The sequence below is a fragment of the Lontra canadensis genome, unplaced genomic scaffold (genome assembly GCF_010015895.1).
Source record: "Lontra canadensis isolate GAN:19392208 unplaced genomic scaffold, GSC_riverotter_1.0 scaffold53, whole genome shotgun sequence".
NCBI lineage: Eukaryota > Metazoa > Chordata > Mammalia > Carnivora > Mustelidae > Lontra > Lontra canadensis.
In genome coordinates, this window is record NW_022631047.1 from 6313451 (window position 1) to 6332851 (window position 19401).

General features: G+C 32.9%; 1 protein-coding gene across 10 annotated transcripts in view; it reads left to right on the plus strand.

Moving 5' to 3' along the window:
- USP15 (ubiquitin specific peptidase 15) overlaps positions 1-19401 on the plus strand; it is a 118031-nt gene that overhangs the window by 86246 nt on the left and 12384 nt on the right. For 5 of the 10 annotated variants that reach the window (XM_032874630.1, XM_032874632.1, XM_032874631.1 and 2 more), the window contains 5 exons: positions 11867-12040; positions 13558-13716; positions 13796-14020; positions 19060-19143; positions 19234-19328. In XM_032874630.1, the coding sequence (XP_032730521.1) occupies positions 11867-12040; positions 13558-13716; positions 13796-14020; positions 19060-19143; positions 19234-19328 (737 nt within the window). Of the gene's footprint in view, positions 1-5240; positions 5387-11487; positions 11602-11866; positions 12041-13557; positions 13717-13795; positions 14021-18629; positions 19033-19059; positions 19144-19233; positions 19329-19401 lie in introns of those variants that run through there. The other 5 variants (XR_004384700.1, XM_032874638.1, XM_032874635.1 and 2 more) reach the window with 4 other exon arrangements.

Below are 19401 nucleotides of genomic sequence, written 5' to 3' on the forward strand. Positions count from 1 at the left end.
CTGAGATCTCATTTGAGGCTGAAGATCATCAATTCAGAACAGTGGAAATGTATTCACTTGAAATTTTCTCTAGCAGTGTTCAGCTGCGTGGTGCATAGAGTAGATGACTGGGTTCATATAATAAGTCACTGGGTTCATCTAGGGTTGGAGAGAAAAAGGGCAAAGGAATTAAGAGCTACTAAATTAATTTTCTTGTTTTTATTGGGCTAATTTATTTAGCTAAACCAACAAACAACCATTGAGTCTCTACTGTGTGCCAAGCACTGTTCCAGCCAGTAGTAATAGAGTTGATAGTGTAACGAATGAAAAAAGACATATAAATAAATATGATACAGTATGTGATAGCAGAGAAAGCATGATCAGCTAAATGTTGTGGAAGCAAAGAAAAGAGAGCCCTTGGGAAATAAGGTTTCACCAAAGAGGTGACTTCTGAGTCGAGCCTTGATTTTGTTTGGTAGAGTACATTATTCATAATGACTTCTTTTTTTGTTCATTTGGTCATAAAAATAACAATGGATTACCAGAGGTACAAATATAGTATTATATCTCATACTTGTTCCATATTTTTTCCACCACAGAAATCTCTACATTAGAAACCTGTTTTACCGTAGCAAAAAACACATTGTTTATACCTAAATTAAAAACATATTGGCCTCCCCTGTATGCTAAGTATTGATGCTTTTTCATATGTGTGCCAACTCTGAAGAGAAGTACCTGAAATATTTTGAGCAATGACAATATTAAGAGAATAAGCATATGGTCTCTTAAAGTAATTATATCAATGTTGATGTTCATTTGAATTTGAAGGGTTTACTGAAAATCACAGCTTTATAACCATGTCGTGTATAAAATTAAAACACAGTGGCCTTCATTTAGAGAGATTTTGCTTTGAATATAAACTGAATCATTGATACATATATTAATATAATACACATGTGTATATTCATTATGTATAAATGAATATATATACTTTTTTTTACTGATTTGTTATATAATTGAAGTATTATGAATGATTCTTCAGTAATTGCCCAAGGCCATTCAAGTATTAAATACAGAAAAAGCTTTCAGTAACTATTTTTAAAAGAAATTATAAATTTTTTACCAAAATGTTCCTAATTGTTTATAAGGAATTTGTTAATAGTAAAACAGAACATATTTTAAGATTGTTCTTATCCTCAGTGTCTGTCTCGTCATGATTATACCATCATCTTCCTGGGGACCTCTGCCATCTTTCCTGAGACTTGTTCCATCAAGCATCATATCATTGTTACAGACTTTTAACCCTACCTCTTCACTGTGTTTCTTTAAACATATATATACATGGTCAAGTCCTTTTTCTTTCTTTAAGGGGTCGGGGAGGATAGAGTGAGGAGGACTCTTGATCTTGAAAATTGAAAATAATGGTCTCTGCTTTCTCCCTATTTTTTCATCTCCCATCCAGTAGTCCTCTGCATCATAGCAAGAGTAATTACAAGCATGGATTTTAGAACCTTGATTGCTTGGATTTAAATCCTAGTTCTGCTACTTGTTTGTATAATCTTGGATAATAAACTTATTAGTTTGTCTGTTAAATGTAGATAAATTGCTTAAGAATTGCTTGGTACCTAGAAAAGCATATGTAAGTATCAACTACTGTTACATCATTGCTGTGACAGTCATACCACCCCGTAGAAATTGCTTTTGATAAGGTCATTCTTTACCTTCTGTTTGCAGAGTTCTTTGTAGCCTTTTTACCTTTTAGAAGTTGGCATCCACTTTAACAAATCCCAAACCTGTCTCATAATTTTCCCTTGTGAGTTTCCCTCAGTATATAACTATTAGATGGATATTTCTGCCTAGATAATACTACAGTATATATCACCTGAAGTATTTATAGTCAGTTATGGGCCTAATATAATGAAATGATGCAGAGAAGTATATGACATACACTTAAACTAAATATGTCTGCTAGGACCAAACATATTCCCCGAAGGAACCTGATCCTTTTATCTCATATACTCCCTTACAGTTGCAACTATCCACCCACTAACCCAAGTCAAAAACTTGAGACTTACTGCCCAAATCCTGTTCATTCCACTACCTCTTAATGTCACATATACCCATCTTCTCTTACATTGTCAGTACACTGTTTCAATACTTGAGCATCTTTTCTATGAACGATTGAAATATATCTCTAACTCATAATATTCGTTCCTTCATTTATCCTCTTCCACTACATTTAGTACACTGATTCCAGAGTAATTGTTTTAAAATGAAAATACAATTATGTTATCTCTTTGCTTAAAACTTGCTTCCTGTCACCTTAAGGATAAAACCCAAATGGGACCCTACCTCCTCTTTAGCCAAAACTAGAGGTTCTTGGAATTTGTTAAGTTTCAGACTTCTTTGTGTATACTTGTTTTCTCTTCCTTTTCCCACACCTCTACCTCTGCCCCCTTTCCTCTGTCTCTTTCTTCTGGATAAATACTCATTACGCAGTGAGAATTATGAAAATAGAGTCTGTGTTTGATTGTCTTTTATATCCCCAATGTTTAATATAATGCCAGATAATAATACATCGGAACAGTGTTTCTCACAGGGTGTCTATGGATGAGACGGCATGGTTAGCAATAAAAAAAGTGTAGAAATTAAGCATACGTGATCTAAAATTTTTTTAGCTTTTTGTCAGGGTAATTTTATATCTATTGAATCTCAATAAAAAGTGGGGATTTGTTTTTTGTATGTCATTTTTTATTTTTTCTAATGGTTCATTTTTATTGTTTCTTATGAAACTATCAGTCTGTGATGATTTGAAAATTTAAAAAAAATAATAAGTTCTTTCACACAAATGGTTAGAGAAAATTTGCATTAGAAAATATACCAGAAATGCTTAGAACTTGACCTGTAACAGATTGTTATTTCTGAAACTGTCTAAACTCCAAAAGAGCACATTAATTTTAAAAATAATTATAGCATATAGTATCTATCTTTACTTTTTGCAGCTGAAGAGTCAGAAACCTACCAGTATATATAAAGTCTAAGTAATACTACAGCTTTATGCTCCAGCAGTGTAACCAATCTGGTAACTCTTGGATTGGGCTGCCATGTTAATCACAGCTTGGCAGAGAAACCCCCACTACCATGCAGATAGTTTCTTGAATGAGTTCACAGTGAACTATAGGAAAAAAGCCTTTTAGAACATTATTTTTATACTTTTATACTTTTTATAGAGACTCTTGAAATAATGATCATCTTTTCTTAATAAATATTTTTTGAGTGATTAGATAAATTTAAAGTTCTTTTTTGATTTTAAAAAATAATCAGAAACCTTCATAGTTCATGCTATTACATGGTATTTAAACTTCTGTTTCAACTCACCTGAAGTATTTATAGTCAGTTATGGGCCTAATATAATGAAATGATGCAGAGAAGTATATGACATGGTGGTTTCCCTTAACAAATATTAAAAAATCAGTTAAACTTTTTAGAAATTTTCTGCTATCCTTTCCTGTATGCCTTCACAGGAGAACTAAAAGATCACTAAATCACGTAATTCATAATACTCATTTATTAAAAAATGTTTCTTTACAGAATATCATGTGCAAGGTACTGAACCACACATAGAATTTTAAAGAACCATTGTTTTTATCCTAAATCCTTTCTCTTGCTTGACTAAAATAGTGGCATTCATTTCACTGTGAGCCATTTTTGTATTATTAAAGGGGTAGAGCAGATATAATAATAAATATTAAAATTGAATTTATACACTTTAGTTCTTTAAAATAAATATAACTTACATTAAAGTTTATTAATGTTATTGGAACCATTTGTTTTTAGCTTACTTCCTATAAACTGAATTTTAAACATAAAATCACTCATTAAATAGCCGTTACTAAAAAAAAAAAAATTCAGACATTTGCTGTTATAGTCTAGTAGTTTGAAAACCTTAAATACATCTGCCTGAAAATTATAGTATTGTTGTTGGTGAAATCATTATCACAGAAGCTTTCAAAATTTATATTGCAAGTGGATCTTCTAATTTCTAATTATAGCATTTAATATGAAAATTAGTGATCTTTACGTAATCGTGATTTTTTTTAACATTTTAAGATTTACTCACTGCTAGTAACAGGGTAGTCTTTTTAAGAAGCTTAGAATTCTCCTCCCTCAATCCTGTAGATGAGAGAAAAATAAAGCACTGATATTTCTTTGCTAGCAAACAAAACGTTTCCCATTAATTTTCCTGCTTCCCAGAGATTTCATAATTCTTCATTGAATTTAAGTAGTGTATGAAGAAATTTCATAGAATTTGAAGGAAAGGGTAACAGCAAGAACTTTAAATGAAATTTAATTTTATTTAGGTCTTAAGCATTGTGCCCAGATTAATGACATACATTAAAACATTAGAACAATATCCTTGTCCAATTCAAAACTGCTGCCTTTGAAACTATTTTATGTAAAATTTCAGTATTTCAAGTTGAGCATATGCCAGTGCTCTCTTCTCTGACTAGTTGGATGGGGGAAAAAACAGTTTAAAGTTTTTTAAAAATAAATGAATTAAAGTTATATCCACTTATATTTTATTTACCTAAATATGTTTTTTAAAGAAAGCTTGAAAAAAGATTGGAAATAGACAAACAAAATAGAGTAATTATATTTGCTTTCCCAAAATATGTGGAGAAGTTTTAGAATTGATCTCTCAGATAGGAGATTTACCTTTCCTAGGGAAAAAAGTAACAAAAAATAAAATAAAAATATCTCATTTTAAAAATTTACTTGATATACAGGCTTATATTTATACTTCTTCATTGCAAAAGTCTACATCACACTTGCCTTTCTTATCCACTATTTTTTACAGAACTAGAGCCAGTATCCCAGTATTAACAGAAACCTTCAGAATTATACAGTACCTTTTCAGAATGTTTATACTGTTGTCATGACAAAGTGAAAAACAATAGCATGGCACATCTGAAAGTTCTTACTCCATCTAATCTTAAAATCCAAGAAAAAAAAAATATTGGGTTATTCTAAGGTTACTTTCACCATGGATTACTTCAGGTTTTATTTTTAAATCATAAGATAAAATGGTTTCTTCATTTTAAGATTGGGTTTTTATTTTTAGAATTGGTTAGTTTGAAGGTTTAGCTACCTTTTTTAAAGGGATTGTGAGTGGCATTACATTTTGATCAGTTGCAGAATGAGTTACACAACTCAAAGCTTTAGGTAATCAAAAATTAAGTTTGTTTTCTTTCCTGTTCTAGTTACCGGTTTACTAAAATAGTGAGCATACATGATCACTTGAAAATTGGGCTTCTGGAGCACCTGAACAGAAAGGGAGTGGTTCATATTCAGCATTACAAAAGACAACTTTCTCTTTTTGAAGGGGATTACTTTGGCTATTTTCCAGGTACTGGGGAAATTCCAGATTCATTACAAAGTTATTGGGATGGCTATTAATTATTCATTTCCTAAAATATGTTGATTACAGACTTGAGATTTTGTTATACAGTAGAACTTTATTTCACTTCATCAATTAAAAAAATGATGTAGAAATTTATAGTGAAATACAAAATTGAGACTTACATGGGTCACTTATTTTTTTCAGAGAACTTTAAAAACACTCTTATTGATCACAACATATTTAATGGTAGAACTCTTTGAAAATAATGTAAGAGCAATAGGATTTGTACATGTGTGTATAAGGAAAAGTTATGTGCAGAGCATAGTAGCTTTTCCAACTAATTAAATAATGAAAGAAAATTCGTAGCCTTACATAATAGTACAATTTTAGATGTGTGGGAATTTATAACTAGAGAATTTTTCATAGAGAATTATTATTTTATGAAAGAGTTGAATGATATATGCATTCTTCTTAAAAATAGTTCTTCATGGTGGCAGTGGTTAAAGTTCTATAGTTGAACCATATAGCAGAATGTCCACTCAATGAGACATTAGATTATTTAGAAGAATTATCTTTAGAATTTTTATGTCTAGTTATAGGTTGAAGAGTCTATTATAAAAATAGGGAATGGGGAAGAGTCTTTATAAAAATCTATTTCCAAATATTTTTCCTTTACATATCTTTTACTTACATGGATTGATCCTGATAGTTTGGAGCATTCACAATAGCTGTTTTCTTTCATTAGGGAAGCCTGCCTAGGCACTATTTGGACTTTTATTTTTTGAACTTAGACAACTTTCAGATAGGTTATAGTTCTATAATGGGGTGCAGTTCAGATCTCTTTAGTGTTTTCCTACTGCTCTCAATTTCTCTAAGGACTGCTTCCAGTCTTTCTGTCATATAAGTTTACATTCATTCAGCACACCTTTATCAAGGTATGTGTAAGGCATTGTGCTGTAGACCCTGAAGTACAGAAGTGAATTAGACATGGACACTGCTCTCAAGATAAGTGCAGTATAAGTGAGGTCAAGGTGTAGAGTTAGCTCAGAGGAAGGAATATTATTCTTCCTTGAGGTGTTGAGGAAGATGTAATGTTTGTAAGAGATGCTGAGAGGAGTGTTAAAGAATGAGTAGGAATTTCTTAACAGGGGAAGAGTTTTCTAAGAAAGGGAGGAGAAATAGTACATGCTGAGTTTCAATCTTAACACATTAAACTAAGGGCTAACTATGTCTTAAGATTCCTAATTCAAATTCACATTCAAGAATATTCTTTATTATTTGGAGTTTCCATTTAAAATGCATATCTAAGCACAAGTAGAGAACCACAGAGCCACTTTCAGGAACAGGTGCTTAGCAGTCATGTCTGCTTACAAAATGATTGGCTTGCCACCTACCCAGGCATTCTCATTCCTCATGGATCAACAATTTTTCATATTTGCTTGTATCCTGAACCTTCCAGTTAACCAACTGGTTGTTTTATCACAAAGGCTAATAAACAAATGAATGCCAAAACTAACATGTACTAAATATGAAATTCAGTTTTTTAATCCTTAGATCTTCAATTGCTTTTGTCAATTTCACACATTATTAACTTGCCTAGGAATCATAAAAAATATTTAAGTATAGAACTACTTAGCCTATAACAAGTACATTTTTGCTTGTTCTTTATTATGAGTTTTTACTTATTCTCTTTTACATTAAGAACTGAAACTACTGGTACAGAATCCTTTTCTTCATTCTGATTATAGCTTTATTTTTAACATGGGTATTTGACAAAATTCTACCCAGTTTAGGAACAACTGTAGGAACCATTATGATATAAACAAAATGTGGTTTAAGATATGTGTCTTAAGATCAGTCACATTACCTCATATTTGGACTTCACTTTTTTTGGTGATGAGTTGCCAGAGGCAGTTCTCCTTGAAATACTGAAGTATTGGTATGTCAGTCGTAGGGAGTTGAAATCTGAATTAACGAAGGTGAAGCTCAAAATGGCATGTGACTGGTAGAATGTCACAAAACTCATAAGTAGCCACAAAAATAACATACAAATAATGTTTCTGTAATCTCTTTTGTTTTTATGATAGATTTATATCTATATTCTCAGATTTTACTAGGAATAACCATGCATGTTAAGAAAGGATGAGTTTTGTTCTGTTTTACAGTTCAAGAATCATTGAGAGCAAGAAATACATCCACATAGGCACACAACACATGTGTGATTTCAGGTCCATATTTTGTCACTCAGTAAAGTTTCTTACAGGTTGAAAAGGAAATTCCCTATGTCTACATATGTAGGGCTTTTAATATATATATGTCTCAAAAAAGGAATTGTTTTGGGACAGTCCCAATCAGATGGAAAAGTGTGATGTTTGTTATAATAGAGGAATCTTTGAGAGAAATACTTCAGAACTATGGTTATGGTGGTTTTTATTCTTGAACCAGCCAAAATATTTATTCTTCAAAACATTGTATTTAATGGCAACCGGTCCAAGTGTCCAGTTTTCATGTACTTGTCAAAGATGTTCATGTTTTAAGATAACCTCATGTTAAAAGATAGAATGAGTTGCATGAATTATAACTCAGAGTTCATTTTGACCAGTATTAAGAAATGACCTTCTTCTGCCACAGTGATGGCATTGAATACTGATAACACTTAAGGCATGGAAAAATTTTAGTTGTTTGACCTGTATTCTAATTATACCTTGAAATTTGTACTAAAAATTATAAAGAGAACTTTTATTATTTTAAGTGGTCTTTATACTATTTCGAGAATAATATATTATTTTCAAGGTGAGAGAGAAGGTATTTTCAACATGAGAAACAAAAGTCTGATTCAGTGTCAGTTTTTAAACTATTATGATACGTGCATTAGTAGAACACTTAAGCTGTCTGTTAAATTTCTGTATTTATATGTCTTTGTATAACTTTTTTTAAAAATGCAGCTTGTGAGTTTGTTTTTTTTTTTTTCCAGCTTGTGAGTTTCTTAAAATATTATGTTCTGGTGTACACCTGAAACTAATGTAACATTGTGTGTCAACTATAGATATTTTTTTTAATTGTGTTTAACAAATAGAATGCTTTTTTGGACCATAGGCCTTAATGGTTGAAATTTGAATATGATTATCTCAAAATATATTGGTTATGATATCTTGACACATAATAATGCAAGCACTTATCATTAAAACTCTTTGTTTTTTTTTGTTATTTAGTTTGTAATGTTGAATTATAGTCAGCTTCAAAACCGCATGTGTCACTTTGAAAATAATCATTGGTCTCTGTCAGGGACTTAAAAAAATCTAAGCAGAGACCCCCTACAAGGCAGGTAGTGGATTGAATGAAAGTGAAACAAAAGCATGGGAAGGTTGTTTGTTTGGTTTTTGTTTTTTTTAATAGTTACTTATTTTAAGTAATCTCTACACCCATTGTGGGACTCAAACTCATGACTCTGAGATTAAGAGTTGCACAAAAGCATGGGGAAGTTTTTAATAAATACTGTCTTTCTTTGGCTTAGTATTCAGGTAAAAAAGTGCTTGAAGAAACTTTTGAGATTAGTTATTACCAGCTAATATATTTTTGCCTCATCTAGTAAGAATTCATTCAAGAAAAATTTAAGTACTCTGTACTAAACATTGAAGGAAAAGAGTAAAAAAAAAACTAAGAGGATAAAAACATTTGTTAATATAGGGGAAAACATGTTTTATTAATCGTGCATTTATTGTACACGTGCTGAGTGCTGGAGATATACGTATAATTGATATTATGGCTCCTGCTCTCATGAAAGTCTTAGTCCATTTGGCAAGACAGACAAACTAAAAATTGAAATTACACTATGTTATAAAATAAGTGCTATAATAAAAGTGAGCATTGTGCATTGTGGAAACATACACATGGAAACACTATAAGGAAATATAGGAATACTTCCTAAACAGGATGCATGACTCTTGATGCTTTAGTAGAAGTTAGTAGGACAAAGAAGGTATATTTCTCATAGATGGAGTGATACTGCAGATTTACAGAGTGAGAGATTGCATGGAGGTCAAGGAACCACAAGTAATTAAATGAGGCTAGGATGGAGTCAGACAAAGGGATTAGCAAAACCTGAGGCTACATAGGAAGCAAAAGACACTCTTCCAAAAATTTGAGATTTTTACCTGAAATTGTTATTAAAGGATTTATAGCAAGGAAATGACATGATTAGACAAAATTTTAGAAAGATCACTCTAGATGCTACTGGAAAGCTACAGAATTTTCAGTTATATTTGGAAGCTCTTTGCAAGATAATGATACATGTAAATAAGTAAAAAAGTTCAAAAACTATTTGTGTTTGTACAACTTGGGTCTTAGTTTGGTCAAACCACCAATTAGGTTCTTTGTATAATGGTGTTGCAGACAGTAGTGGAATATCATATACTTCGTATAACTCTGAACTGATCAAAGACAAGGATTTGAAAAAAATATATATAAGGATTTGAAAACTTATTGTTGGAAATGCTGTCAGACCGCCTCCCCTTTGCCTCATTGACTATATAGTGTTGATCCTATTTTTACTAAATCAGATGATGCTACTAAGTTATGGCATTTAGTGTAGCCATGGTATATTCTGGGTTGCCTGACCCTACCTCTAGTGCTGGGTTTATGACTAAAAGAACATATAATGGAAAAGGAAGAGAGAATGAATCTCAAAAGGTGTGTAAGCTTATGAAAGGTTGAGGTATAAAAAGAGTTTAGAAGTATGAAAGTATCCTTTCCCAAATTGCCTCCTACACTGTAACCTAATCTTCCTCTTGCTCACATTAAAAAATGACTTGTAAATTACAGTAAAGTCTGTATAGTCTACCCTAAACATTTTTTTTACTGTTTCTATGTTGCTTTCATTGCCCAAGAATTATAGAATAACAGATTCCGCATTGTAAATAGTTCTTTTTGCCTTATGACAGGGGCCAGATTACCAGTTTGAGCTGTATTATTTTTATTTCATTGAAAATATCAAAATAGATATAGTTACTTCAGTAACTATATTATACATATATATATTACTTCAGTAAATATAAATTAATTCATATTTGAAACCACAGAATAGAACTTTATGATTTAATTCAAAAAAACAAATATGCCTAATTCTGAATTTTTAGCCAAATAGTACATGGTATTTAGACATAGTTTATGGTACCCAAGTTATTGACATAAACCCAGCAGGCTGAACTTTTAATAGCTACCAAGATTTTAATCCCAGACTCTTAATCCAAATGAATAGTAAGCAAGCTTTGAAAAACCTTGATTTCCAGGATGCCTGGGTGGCTCAGTCATTAAGCATCTGCCTTCAGCTCGGTTTATGATCCCAGGGTTCTGGGATCGAGCCCCGTATGGGGCTCCCTGCTCAGCAGGGAAGCCTGCTTCTCCGTCTCCCACTCCCCCTGCTTGTGTTCCTTCTCTTGCTGTCTCTCTCTCTCTCTGTCAAATAAATAAAACCTTTAAAAAAAAAAATCTTGATTTCCATTCATATAAATTCGAGCTCTCATAAGAATAGATTTCGAATCCTTTAGATGCAAGCAACTGCCTTCACTTAAGTACCTTGCCACTTGACTCCCAAAACAAATGTCTTCCTGCAGCAAAAGAAAGTGACCTATATGACCATATGTCTGTCATTCATTACATATTCTATTTGATGATCCTAGACATCTAATTGATAAAGTAATACTGGGTTTATAGTTAAGTCAAATTGTATGGTATTATTGACTTAAAATTATTCATCTTGAGATAATATAGAAAAACTATACTTCTGCCATCTATTTTATTTTAAATCCTAAATTATTTAATTCTAAATGGAAATAGAGATGGAGAATTAACTTATTCATAGTTTTGATCTTGCCATAAAGGAAAATTGGATTGTTACAGTATTGAAGAACTTGATGATGTAAGAACACACTTAGCTAGAGTTCACATAACAAAAGTTGGTTTCCTCAGGCTCAGCTAATCTGTACTGTCCCTTTTAAAAATGGTTGACCAAATGGAAAACGTAAAGGCTGCTCTTTCGTGATAAGGAATTGACAATGGACACAGTAAATACCTCTTTAAAGTTAATTTCTTGTTGCACTCTATCTCAGTTTTTACCTACTCAGGCTAATTTGCAGGTGCCTGGGATGAGTAGACAATCCATAATTTCTACCAATCAAGTAAAAGAAGGAAAGAAAACTCTGAGCTTCTCTCCCAGTTAACAGGTAGTTTGCTGTGGTTAAAATAATTGCAGATTTTACAGCAACAAATTAGCATTTTCATTTATTATAAGTAATTGATTTGAAATTTGGGAAATGAATAGTTGAGTGCATCATTTGAGTGTTTATTTGACTAATTACTTATTAGTTCAAGAGACCATCATGTAAATTTTTCTCTGTATATTATGGCAAGTCAGTTTATTTCTCTCTTCATTTTAACATGTTTAATGTGTGATTACTTTTACTTGAAAATGTGTTTTATTCTTTGCAGTGTTTGAGCAATACACCTCCACTTACTGAATACTTCCTCAATGATAAGTATCAAGAAGAACTGAATTTTGACAATCCCTTGGGAATGAGAGGCGAAATAGCTAAATCTTACGCTGAATTGATCAAACAAATGTGGTCTGGAAAATTTAGCTATGTCACTCCAAGAGCCTTTAAGGTTAGTATAGTAAATACATTTTCTATAACGGCTATATCATCCCCAAGAGGACAAAAACAGGTTCTTTGGGGAAGGAGTGAAAAAAATCATAGCTGTTAAATTGATTTGTGGCCCTCCATAGGGACCCAGCACAAACAGATACACAATATATCTGTGCTGTTAAATTTCCTGGGTGGGGGATGGGACAGATGATTACTTTAAAATGTCCAAAAAGGTTCTAGGGGATGGGTAGGGAAATAATGAAATGCTGGAAAACACTTATGGTACGAAGTGACAAAAAACAGCAGAGCATATGTAGGTTGCTTTAGAATACAGTTCATATCTAAAAAACCTACATAAATTTTTATTACAAATGTAAAGGCTAAATTTCAGCATGTCATTGAAGTCTAAAAACTCAGTTTATTTTGAGAGTCATTGTAAGTTTGAAATATTATTGAAATGAAACTAGTCTGCAAAACCAGCACTACATATTAATTAAATATTTTCAATATAATCCTTAAACTTTTAAGTTTATTCTTATTTATGAAATGGTTACCTCTTAGAACCAATAAAACCTCAAGTTTTATTTGCCATTCAAATAAGAATTGAGCTGAAATTTAGTTTTATATAGTTAAAAAAATTTTCCAATTTTTAAGATTTTTGTTTATTTTGTTTATTTTTTGTTTGTTTAAGATTTTATTTATTTGACACAGAAAGCAGGGAAATAATTTTTCTATTTATTACAGGTGAGTTCTGTTTTAAAGAGAATAAGCAGTTTTCAGATGTTTTTTAACACAAACAAACTTAAATGATACTCACATAGGATATCTACCAGGCAACATTTTATTAACTATATACTAGTTCTTAAAAAATACAACAAATGAAAACACTACTGCATTTATGTATCTTCTTTAACTTTCTAAGCTTTGGACAACCTAGTTTAGACAAACTGTTTCTTAACCCTTACCCGTGATTCCAATTAGTTTTATTTTACTAGATACTATCTTAAAATTATGTGTAAACAGGGTCCTGATATCTGACTTTTTCTTTCACATTTCTTCAGTTTTATCAAAAAAATACTAGTATTGCAAAGACTAGGAAAATTATATATGAACACAAACATTCCTCTTATCCCTGAGATTTATCCTCTTTTTACGCACAGAAACAAAATGAGAGCTTTGTAATTTTTTCTAGTGACCCAGAAGTAATATTGAATTTTGATAGGCTTTAGTATTTCCAAATCCTTTGTACAAAACTTTACTATATTTTCTGTCCTCCGGTCTTATCTGTATTACAGATTAGTTACTTAAAAATGTTTATTTAAAAAATGTTTTTAAGATATGTAATTATATGTATGTATTTATATGTAATTGCCATTATCTGCAAATGACTGCAGAAGTGCCACAAGTTGATTTGGGGGTAACAAATTTTAGCAGTCAATGAATTCACAAAATATGAGATCTGTGAATAGTGAGAAGCAAATTTTTTTAATCAGCCTTGTACCTATAACTGATTTTATAGTTTTGCTTTTCTTACAGACACAAGTAGGACGTTTTGCACCTCAGTTCTCCGGATACCAGCAGCAGGACTGTCAAGAGCTATTAGCTTTCCTATTAGATGGATTACACGAAGATTTGAATAGAATTAGGAAAAAACCATATATACAATTAAAAGATGCAGATGGAAGGCCAGACAAGGTAAATTTAATGATATTATTGTCACCACTGTTATAATAATGTTATATCTCTGTGTAATATGTGTCTATTTTTCTTACAGATTGTTGCTGAAGAAGCCTGGGAAAACCATTTAAAAAGAAATGATTCTATCATAGTAGATATATTTCATGGCCTTTTCAAATCAACTTTAGTTTGTCCTGAATGTGCTAAGATTTCTGTAACATTTGATCCTTTTTGTTACTTGACACTTCCATTGCCCATGAAAAAAGAACGTACCTTGGAAGTATATTTAGTTAGAATGGATCCACTTACTAAACCTATGCAGGTAAATCATGATTATTTTCTTTGCATTTCTTACTTTTATAAAAACTTGGTGTTCAGACCTTGTGGCTCAAGCACAATTCAATAATAAATTTATTTGTGTAAGAGATTTTATAAACTAAATACTGGAAATTTTAGTACAGCTTTTTAGAATTTTGAAAAGGTGAGGGATGTGTAAAGTATTATTTGTAAAAGCAGAATTCTCAAAGTCTTTTTCGTATGAAAGAAAAATGATAGGTTGTTCAATTTACAGTGTTAGGATAAATATGAGCTTACCAAAGATTAATGACATTATTTTTCCCATTTTCCAACTTGAACTTTAATGTTAATTATATATTTTTTCTAATGGCTGTTAGAAGTAGAACTAATAGCATACATTTTGATTCATGATTTGATAATAGTATACTTAAATACCTCTGATATTTAGGCATGTTAACTTGGAAGAGAAATAGAAATTTAGTTTGGCTATAAATACTTGCTTCACTAATGTTCTAAGCAAAGCACTATATTTTCTCCCTTCATTAATCAATTAATCCTTCTGTGACACCTGAACCACCCTTAAAAAAAGTAGTTCTTCCTCTTCTACCTTCAGTTTCTGTTATCACACTTAATAAATTTTATTATGACCTTTGGTTTACTTATCTTTTCTCCACTAGACCATGAGTCTTTGAAGATGGGGACTTTGTAAATCTTTGTATTTCCAACCCCCATAACTTGTAGTACTACTGATGCAGAAATATTCAAAAATTTATATATATATAAATATGTGTTGGGCACCTCATGAAATTGTAAAGCTCTGTCTGACAAACAGGAGACATGGTTCCTACTTTAGAAGACTGTTTACTGAAGATCTTTAGCTTAGAGTTCCAACCAGATAGTGCAGTTTCTTAGAGCATAGTAGTTATAAACTGAGTGGCTTTAAACAATAGAAATTTTTTTTCTCACAATTCTGGGGGCTAGAAGACTAAAATCAAGAGTACCAGCATGGTTGGTATCTAGTGCAGACTCTATTCCTGGTTTACAGACAACCTTGTCCTCACTGTGTTTAGAGAGAGCACAGTTGAAAGAGAGCACCTGTTTGCACATAAGCTCTGTCGCATCTCCGTATAAGGGCACTAATCCCATCGTGAGGACCCCATCTTTTTGATCTCCTATAAACCACCCAAAAGCCCCCTCTCTAAATACCATTACTTTTAGTGGTTAGGGTTTCAACACTAAATTTTAAGGGGACGCAGTTCAGTCAATTGCAATATCATGAGATCTGTATGAAAGGTCTACTTTTGAGCAAAGTTAAAATCTTACCATTAATTTAGTAAGTGTTTGGGTTTACTCTCAACAAGGACACAATAAATGAAGTGTTCATGATAAAAGTATAGTCCTTTAATTCAGAGTGATTAAAGTCTAGTAAAGACTAGTCATACACTTAATGCACATTTGCCCTATTTCTTTTGCTACTTTATATGTTTCCTTCATGAACTCATTGAACCTGATGCCCTCATGTCAATATCTCATTCAATAGTACTAAGAATATTGAGCAGGGCCAGAAAAGGCCTGCTTTTATTTTTGGCCAGGGGAATATAGGTTCACATTTCTAAAATCACACCCTTTAATAAGCATAGAATTGTTAATGTTCTTTTCAGTGGAGGGAAACAGTAACAATGCTAAACTACACTCGTACCTCTAGTTTGGAAGTTTGTAAATATATGCCAATGAGTATAATGGAATGAGAGAGAAGCATAAAACAATAAGTAAAATTTATCGCAACAAAAAAATAAATATACTGTTTTTCTACGTTACATTTGTTACAGACAGTACTCTCCCGTGCTAGTAATACAAAGTAATCTTTATTACATGGAGACAGATTGCATTCAAATTTCACATTAGCCTATAAGGCATGTACTGAATGTTCTCCCATAATTTGAGTTTTAAATTGTTTTCCCAGTAATATGAATTCCATTAGTATAGCTCTTTTTCTTTTTTTTTTTTTTAAGATTTTATTTATTTATTTGACAGAGAGAGACACAGTGAGAGAGGGAAAACAAGCAGGGGAAGTGGTAGAGGGAGAAACACGCTTCCCTCAGAGCTGGGATTGAGCCCAGTCTGGGACTCGATCCCAGGACCCTGGGATCATGACCTGAGCCGAAGGCAGACTCTTAACTACTAAGCCACCCACTGTACCTCTTTTTTCACTTGGTGGCCAAAACTACAGATTTGTGGAGATTGGAGCCATGGTCAGCACAAAGAATTGGGCATTTTTTTCCTACTTGGAGGCGGTAACAATTCAAATACAAAATGATGGGCTCATTAACAGTGTGCTTTAACCAGCTGGAGAGGAAAGGGAAATTAACTGAGTTAACTTACTTGATGAGTTTTCCCATCACTGAAGTTGATTTAGGTCATAGTTTATTAGTAATTGTACTGAACATGTATTAGGTATTGGACTCCCACACTCTGCAAAGTGCTGGAAATCAAAGGTGTTCCTGGTTCTTGTTCCCAAGAAGCTTTTCATATACTGTGAAAAATGCTGTGACAGGGTACTGTAGGAGTATGCAGGAGTGACATACCCCAACCTACCAATGCACCTGTGTTAAATCCTGAGGAGGATTAGGTTTTAAGTGTGTGAAAGCTGGAAATAAAGACATTGTAGAGCACAAGAGTGGGATATACAAAGAGCTAAAGGCAAAGAGGATATGGCCCACATCTGGAAATTATAAGTAGATAATATGGTAAGCAGAAGTGAGCTAATAAAGAAATTTGCTGCCATGAAAGGAAGTTTGGACTTCATCCTAAAAATGAGGGGAGCAATTAAAGATTATTAAATGAGAGATTACATTACCAGATTTGTATTCGAGAAAGAAGACCCAGGCTAGTGCAAAGATTGTATTGGAAAAGCTTAGGTCAGATGTACTAAGACCATGTAAGTGAGTTTTGCAGTGATCAGATGATAAATGAAAAGGGCTTGACCTCTTAAGATTAGTGTCAGGATGGCAATTAGAAGAAATAGTTGAATACAAGAAGTAAAAATGTTTAAGAGTATTCAAAGATGATGCCAAGCTTATTGGGTTGCAGAACTGAGGAGACAGAGGTGCTATTTGTTTTAATGGGATATACAGGAAGAAAGGTTTAGAAAGAAACCTGTTTTAATATTGGGTATGCTGACCTAACATGACCTAAATCTGTGTTAAGTGTTGTACATGTTGAGGTGCATGACGAAAATTTAGGTAGAGCTATCAGTTGGCATTGAGTTTCTCTATCTAGACTGGAGGAGAGATGTCTGTGCTTGAGATAGAAATTGGGCAGTGAACTCTATGAAAATAATAGTGAATGTCTTCGAAGGATGAGATTCCTTAAGGCTAGGGTGATCCTGTAATGTATCATCTAAACCAGAATTCTCTTAAAAATAAAAGGGGCCATTATTAATAATTATACCAGGACAGCAGGCTCATCCAGGACTGGCCAAAGCAAACTGGGGTATATTGTCACCTGTTCTAAAAAGAGAGCCTATACAGTCAAGAGGGCTAAGGGGGTGGGGGAGGGTAGCGTCTGGGTGGCTCAGTTCGTTAAGCCTTTAATTATCTGCCTTGGGCTCAGGTCATGACCCCATTGTCTTCGGATCAAGTCCCACATTGAACTCCTTGCTCAAGGAGGTGCCTGTTCTTCCTCTGCCTTCTGCTCTCCCTGCTTGTGTATGCACGCTCTCTTTCTCTCTCTCTCTCTCTCTCTCTGACAAATAAATAAAATCTTAATAAGAAAAAAAGATTAAGGGTAAAATTCTAAAGGAATTTGACAACCTTGGTAACAGGTAAAAGAAAGAAATGAGGACAAAAGCTAGGGGTGGATTGATAAGTGAATGGGAAGTGAGGAAGTTAAGATAGTGTAGACATTACTTTTAGCAAGGTTATTTATAAAGCAGATAGAAAGGGAGATAGAGGGAAGAGGCAGTGAGGGAGTGGTTTATTTCATTCTTTTTTCCTTTCTTTCTTTCCTTTTTTTTTTTTTGAGAGGCTTGTAAATTATTTCACTGCTTATGTAACGATCAGAACAAAATGGAATAAAGGCTGATTGCTGGTTCCCAAGGAAATGGAACAGGATGAGATTCAGAGCATAGGTGCTAGGTTTAGCCTTAGATGGGAAGGGTGACACCTGATTCTCTTTCCCTATGTAGAAAAAGATGGAGAAAAGGGTCTTTTAGAAGTTTGTTGAAGGACACAAAGTTGGAGATTTTCCTATCCAGTAACCTCTTTTTTTCTTTTTCTCTTTTTTCTTTGTGTTTTTTTGTTTGTTTGTTTTGTATTTTGGTTTTTTTGTTTTGGTATTCTGTGGACGGTGAAGGGAGAGGTGGGGAAATAGGAAGCCTAAGGAATGGTGAGGATTTTATATAGTTACTGAGAGAAATGAGGGAAGAAGTAAATAAAAGAGGCACAGAATTTCTGGCTAGTGTTGAACAGTCAGTTAAGACTTGGGCACTGTGAATTTGTAGCAAACCAATCTCTAAGTTGGTCAGTTTTCTCCAGCATATCAAACAGCTCTTAGAAACTATAGCAAGAATAAAATTGAATAACAAAATAGTTAAAGGTTTTGCAGTGCAGTAGTTGAAGTGATGAATCATGTGGGATCTGGATGGAAGGCCATGAAGACAGTAGGAAGCTGGAAAAACAGGAGAAAATTGAGAATTAAAAGGACTAAAGCTCTAAGTGCAAGCCAGGAATGGGGAAGAATGAGTTTCCAGGAGAAGTAATTAATGGTTAGTCAGTAGCTTGATAAGAGTTTAAGAAACCGGAGGTGGAATGAGTTTATGGCAAGGTGCAAGAGGTGAACTACAGTTGAATGTAAGTGTGGGTCTTTGAATCAAAGAGCCAGGGAACAATAAGGCTAATTTAAATTATCCATAGAGACATTGCCAGCGAGGATGATGGTAGGATTGGAGAAAGACACTGTAAAACAAATACTAAGTGAATGTGAGGAAGCAACCATGAGTTCATTTTCATCTACTGAGTATTTTTTCCAAAGTAATAAATTCATTACATTTTTTTTGTTTTTTAGTACAAAGTGGTTGTCCCCAAAATTGGAAACATACTTGATCTTTGTACAGCATTGTCTGCTTTGTCAGGAGTACCTGCAGATAAGGTAAGGTATTTCTGGGTTTGAAGTATGTAAACTGGAGTTTAGTTTTTCAGTGATATAAAACCAGCTTAATAGAAATTTATTTCCTTTTAGATGATAGTTACTGATATATACAATCATAGATTTCACAGAATATTCGCTATGGATGAAAACCTTAGTAGTATTATGGAACGGGATGATATTTATGTGTAAGTATAAAATTCATTGTGCAAAATATTAATTGGGAAAATTTCAGAAGAAATAACATAAAAGTTTTCAGAG